Source organism: Phocoena phocoena, chromosome 4 (genome assembly GCF_963924675.1).
Source record: "Phocoena phocoena chromosome 4, mPhoPho1.1, whole genome shotgun sequence".
Lineage (NCBI taxonomy): Eukaryota > Metazoa > Chordata > Mammalia > Artiodactyla > Phocoenidae > Phocoena > Phocoena phocoena.
This window is the reverse complement of record NC_089222.1, coordinates 105,832,470-105,839,232: the sequence shown is the minus strand read 5'-3', so window position 1 is coordinate 105,839,232 and position 6,763 is coordinate 105,832,470. Positions and strand designations below refer to the sequence as shown.

Sequence of the window (6,763 nt, the reverse complement as noted above, 5' to 3'; positions counted from 1 at the left end):
TCATAGACAGTAAAATGGTGATTAAAGGAATGGGTTTGTTCCACCAACCATTGGTTATGTTTCATTGCAAAGGACTTCATTAAATCTCTATACCTCAGTTTTCTTACCTATGAAATGGGAGATAATAACTGTACTTACCTCATAGGTTAGCAGTGAGGATTAAATGGGTTAACATATGCAAAGCACTTAGCATAGTTCCTGCAGAATTAAACATTCAGAAAAGATAAATATTATTATCATTCTAATTGGAGCAGCCAAGTTATGGGTTCTTACGAGGTCTTGATAGAATTGAATTTTGCTTTCTTGCCTCTCTACAGTATTATTATTAAAGCTATTTTTGTATGACCCCCCCAGGTTATTTACAATGTAAAGTAAATTAAGCTATGCCCCAATGAGCTTATAGTTTAACTTGAATGAGAACAATACAGCTGGACATCAAGATCAGACATCTGAATATAAATCAACATTAGATTTAAAAAACTATATGTAAACGGAGAAGTAAAATGCACCATGTGGGTAAATCAATACATTGGCAAATATTCATGCTGAGTAAAGCCTGGGGAAGTTTTTCTCTCTTTGTTATTATCAAGAAGGCTACACATAAATGATGGGACTACAGGCTCTAATTACAGAATAATCCTATTTCCCAGTGAATACATTCAAAATACAGAATATAGTTTGAGGAGCAATGTGTGTGACATAGTCTATGTCTAGTAACCCAGAAGTGGTCCCTAGCACCACGAGGACTCATTGTGGGGACTTAAGATGTAAAGGAGTAAGAATCTGATTAGAGGCCATGTCTGAATTAATGAAGGTAGATGGTTTATTGAAATTCTGATTAAGTGGCAAGGAAAATAAGACAAAAAGAAAAAGGAACCCAACTGTGATTGGCTGCATTTGTATTCCTATTTTCTTTGTTTTCTACAAAAACAATTTTCAGAAGATTAATTAACTTCCTAAAGTTAATAATGGAAAAATTTCTTGTAAAATGCAGTAGAATTTATATGACACATTTTGGTTTATTCCCTTAGGATTAAGTACCATTTTACTGAGGCTAATTTAAACCCTACAGTGTGATACTTACAGAAATCAGTTAATCAAATAAGTCATCTTCTAGAAGGGGAGTTAACATGTCCAGAGCAGGGAGTCCAAGAGCTGCACAAAGTCAGGATTAATAATAATCAGGGAGTATAATTGCTTTACAATGTAGTGTTAGTTTCTGCTGTATAGCAAAGTGAATCAGCTATATGTATACATATATCCCCATACACCCTCCCTCTTGCGTCTCCCTCCCACCCTTCTAGGTGGTCACAAAACACCAAGCTGATCTCCCTGTGCTATGCAGCTGCTTCCCACTCGCTATCTATTTTACATTTGGTAGTGTATATATGTCCCTGCCACTCTCTCACTTCATCTCAGCTTACCCTTCCCCCTCCCCATGTCCTCAAGTCCATTCTCTACGTCTGTGTCTTTATTTCTGTCCTGCCCCTAGGTTCATCAGAACCTTTTTTTTTTTTTTAGATTCCATATATATGTGTTAGCATACGGTATTTGTTTTTCTCTTTCTGACTTACTTCACTCTGTCTGGCAGACTCTAGGTCCACAGCAGAAACTAGCACAACACTGTAAAGCAATTATACTCCAATAAAGATGTAAAAAAAAAAAAAAGGCTCAAAGATATTCTGCTTAAGTGGAAAAAAACCTAAAGAAAATTTTAGATAGATTAAAAGAGACCTTGTTTTGAAGGGGAAGAAAAGCCAGATGGCAGCAAAAACAGAATTCTCCCTACCCTCTTCCTTTTAACTTACCCAGTACTGGCAGGCCTAAGTAACACAGCATATTAGCAATTTTGATAAGAAGGGACTGTAGCAGGAAAAAGAAACAGAGTTCTTTATAGAAACTATTGAATATTTACATTAAAAACTTGCTAGAATGATTCCACAAATGAATTATTTCAGTAGAGGCTTATTAAAAGAGAGGTTTTAGGTTTAAACATACATGAAAAGCAAAAATTACAGTTTAACATTGGTGATTCATCAGCCTTCTTCAGCTTCTCAGTTTCAGAGGAATATTTTAGAAGAGATTGTCTATAAGCAACATAATCCATTGATTTGCTGCTACACCAAAATGACTTTGCTGTTCTCTTTAACTTCATAATCTAATGAAAACGATAGGCTGTGGTCCTGATTCTTCCTACAGTATGAAGAGGGGCCTATAAAATATGTCCCACCCCCTTTCATGCAGGATGCATCCTTCTGTTAAGGACTTAACCCTGCATGTTGCACCATGCAATGATTCTGCCCACTTTCACCATTTGACTGCTGGTAAAAAAGTATATTTTACTCTTTTCCACAAAGTTTGAATCCTGTTTTATCTCTGATTATAATTAACACTTGTTTCTGCAAGATTAGCAAAATGATGACAATTGATGAAGTTCTGTAATGGGCACATGGATGTGTACTGCATTATTCTACTTTGTGTTTGAAAATTCTCATAATAAAAAGTTTTAAAAAAAATAGTCAGGGAGGCATCAGAAGAAAAGCTAGAGGAAGATCATTTATTTGAAAAACTCCAGGAAATAAGAATGTGAGAAAGAGAGATGCTGACAAAGTTGTACAGCAGAAATGTCAGAGCTGCTCTCTGACATTTATGAGAGGAACTCATAAAGGCTATAGCGGTGAAAGGATTAGACAAAGAGCTGAGGAAGAACCGTATTGATTACCCGCCAGAAACCTGACTCCTTGGACAAACAGCATCAGCATCACGTGGGATCTTGTTAGAAATGCAGCTTTGAAGGCCCTGCCCCAGATTTACTGAATCTCAAACTCCAGAGACTGGGACCCAATAATCTGTGTTTTAACAAGCCCTCCTGGTGACTCTGAGGCAAACAGAGTTCCAAAATCACTCGTTTAGAATTTCTAAGGAGATTGTAGCCTCCATTCTTTATCTGAAGTTGTCTTAGTTGCCCTTTACAAATGGGTAAGTGTTGATATAAATAACTTAGATATACAGCTCCTTTTCAATTACATATGGGACTATTTGTTTTATGGGTCTCATGTATTCAGATTTCTTCTATCACTCGATTTGCTTAGGAGAAAGCCATCAGCACCTGCCTTCAATGAATATGAGAAAATAAAAATTAAATTTAGTACTGGTAACTCAAACACTAGGATGTTAAATATGCTGCACTCCAAGTTTTTTTTTTTTTTTTTTTTTTTTTTTTGTGGTACGCAGGCCTCTCACTGTTGTGGAGCACAGGCTCCGGACGCGCAGGCTCAGAGGCCATGGCTCACGGGCCCAGCCGCTCCACGGCATGTGGGATCTTCCCGGACCGGGGCACGAACCCATGTCCCCTGCATCGGCAGGTGGACTCTCAACCGCTGCGCCACCAGGGAAGCCCCTGCACTCCAAGTTTTTATAATATATATATATATATACATAATCTTATATGTATACACACACACTTCATAAGAAGCATTTGATATAAAAATATCAAGTATTTTAAATTTTGTTCTATCAGTTCCAATTAGTAAAACATAACCACTTTAAAGTAAAAATAATTCAAGGAATATAGAGGTACAATAATAGTTATAACTATAGCTAAGAATAAAGTTTCAGGTTTCCATCTTTTCTCTGTCTTTTCCAAAGATGCAGGTAGCTACTAAAGAATTATTAAAGAAAGAGAAAAGTGCTGATTTGGAAAATAAAAACTATTTATAAAAACGATTAATCTTATTTAATTACACTCTAGTTGCTCGTATTTGACTTGCAATTAAGTAATAACATGGACTGAAGTAAAAATTATAAGCCATGTTTGGAGGGTTCCCTTTCAAAAGTAAGGTTACATGGTCATTACGATGGAGCCTTGTAAAGAATAATTTCCATTTCAGGGTGTGTGACGTTATGAGCTTTTCTTACTGGCAAGGTTCACCTCGTTCAGTCGTTTATTTCAGTCATATATGTCATTATAATTATGGGCAGTGTTGTATGGTTATTCGGTTCCAACTAGTTTTATTTCATCTTTTTAAACCAAACTAACTACTTATATCCACAAAGACTACTAAACACTCTGATATTTTCCTAATTTCATAAAATGATCATGGAATGCTAGAAATACACTACAAATATTTTAATTTTGTTGATTTTTCTTTTTATAACCTTTATATCCTGACATAAAATACATTGAAAGTTCCTTTAGTCTCCACAAGCCCAATGAAAATGTTCTCAGTGTAACTCTAAGTACAAAATTGTTTATGATTTTGAATACTGCCTTTAAAATGATATTTTCTTATATTACATTATATAATGCACAAATATATACTAATGACATGTGCTTTTAAACTTTTTCTGCTGTAGACAAAGAGAAAAACATAGCTAATATTAATATAGGTTTTAAACACTTTTATAATAGTAGAGATTTTTAGTGATAGGTTATTTTATGCATAAAAATTGTTTTATTTGAGGCCTATTTTAAGAAAATGTTTTTAAAGCTATTGTTTTTTACTGTCCTTATTGTATTTCTTAAATGTAAAGAAAAAGAAAATCTGCTATCTGAACTCCATGTTTTTAATCCATAGACTATTCTGGAAAAAGATACATGTATACTTTAAAAAAAATTATTCTGAAAGGAAGAGAAAAATCTTTGAAGCCTTCTCTGAACTGTTTTCCTCTCCTTTATTACAGGTGTCCATTTTTTCAGCTATATTAATCTTTTAAATCAAACAAAAAATGGATTTCTTAAACTCATCTGATCAAAACTTGACCTCGGAAGAACTGTTCGACAGAATGCCATCCAAAATTCTGGTGTCCTTCATTCTCTCTGGGCTGGCACTGATGACGACGACCATTAACTCACTTGTGATCGCTGCAATTATTGTGACCCGAAAGCTACACCACCCAGCCAACTACTTAATTTGCTCCCTTGCAGTCACAGATTTTCTTGTAGCTGTCCTGGTGATGCCTTTCAGCATTGTGTATATTGTGAGAGAGAGCTGGATTATGGGGCAAGTGGTCTGTGACATTTGGCTGAGCGTTGACATCACGTGCTGCACTTGCTCCATCTTGCATCTCTCTGCTATAGCTTTGGATCGGTACCGGGCAATCACAGATGCTGTTGAGTATGCCAGGAAAAGGACTCCCAAGCATGCTGGCACTATGATTACCATAGTTTGGATTATATCTATTTTTATCTCTATGCCTCCTCTATTCTGGAGGCATCAAGGAACTAGCCGAGAGGATGAGTGCATCATCAAACACGACAACATTGTTTCCACTATTTACTCAACATTTGGAGCTTTCTACATCCCATTAACATTGATTTTGATCCTCTACTACAAAATATATAAAGCAGCAAAGACGTTATACCACAAGAGACAAGCAAGTAGGATTGCCAAGGAGGAGCTGAATGGTCACCTTTTGGGGAGTGGTGAGAAAAGCATTAGACTGGTCTCCACACCGTACATGCTAGAAAAGTCTTTATCTGATCCATCAACGGACTTTGATAAAATTCATAGCACAGTGAAAAACCCCAAGTCTGAATTCAAGCATGAGAGATCCTGGAGAAGGCAAAAGATCTCAGGCACAAGAGAACGCAAAGCAGCCACTACCCTGGGATTAATCTTGGGTGCATTTGTAGTATGTTGGCTTCCTTTTTTTGTAAAAGAATTGGTTGTTAATATCTGTGAAAAGTGTAAAATTTCTGAAGAAATGTCAAATTTTTTGACATGGCTTGGATATCTCAATTCCCTTATAAACCCACTGATTTATACAATCTTTAATGAAGACTTCAAGAAAGCATTCCAAAAACTTGTGCGATGTCGATATTAGTTTAAAGAAGTTTATTATGGAAAGATTGGGGTTCTTTCGAGGTGAAGTTACTAAATGAATGATAAAGAATAAAACATTTAAACTTTTAGAAGGACATAAATTAAAGCCACTAGAATGATATTAATACATATTTTAATAGCAAATACATATAAAATGTATTGATTTAAAGACTTTTTTTGACCATTATTCTAGAGCATGTGAAATTAGAAAATAATTTATTGTTTATAAACAATATTTTGCCTATGCAATGTCCCTAAAAACTAACTGGAAATATATATACATTATTATTAATAGTGATTTTTCAGGTTTATATCTTATAACAACTACAGAAGAATTTTCAATTAACAACATACCTCCATCCATAATTTCTACATAATCTTATTGTTTTATTATATGATTCTATTATTTTATAGACAAGATAAAATTCACCACAAAGCACACATTTCTCCTACCTTGTCCCCTCTCCATCTTACCCTAGGCAAAATAGGAGGGGGAAGGAGCTAAAAAAAAAAAGACTCTTACTTAGTGTGACCAGAGGAAACATAAAAGTCAGAGGTTGATACTGTCTTTGTATTTTGATAGTAAGGAGTAATCATAAAATGAGCTAGGTACTGCAAAATAATTCTGGATACTGAACTTGTACATATTTACCATATTCTTTTTGTTTAATATGAATTCCTAGAAGAATATTTTCTTAATCATATATTATCAACATTTGAAATCAAAGCCTTACCCTAGTAGAAATAATTCAGGGAGGGTCTGGGGGTAGTGTTCTAATTTTGCCATGTTTAGGAATCAAATTTAAGGCACTAAGTACCCTATGTTACTTGCCATAGATATTATATGCCTGACTTTTAAAAAAATATAAGATATGTTTCATTTCTGTTAATGTTAATAGGCTTAGTTACTAACTAAAATGTCTGTGATACTTTGTACT

The 6,763-nt window shown here is 34.9% G+C and overlaps 1 protein-coding gene across 1 annotated transcript; it reads left to right on the top strand.

Annotated features, from left to right (window-relative positions):
- The first annotated feature begins 4,728 nt into the window (after window positions 1-4,728).
- On the top strand, window positions 4,729-5,914 carry HTR1F (5-hydroxytryptamine receptor 1F). Its single transcript, XM_065876477.1, has one exon. It carries the CDS (start codon window positions 4,729-4,731, stop codon window positions 5,824-5,826), a length of 1,098 nt encoding a protein of 365 aa, XP_065732549.1. The 3' UTR covers window positions 5,827-5,914.
- Window positions 5,915-6,763: the final 849 nt, after the last annotated feature.

Excerpts from the sequence above, each read along its gene's own strand:
- HTR1F (XM_065876477.1), top strand. The coding sequence starts at position 4,729 with ATGGATTTCTTAAACTCATCTGATCAAAACTTGACCTCGGAAGAACTG.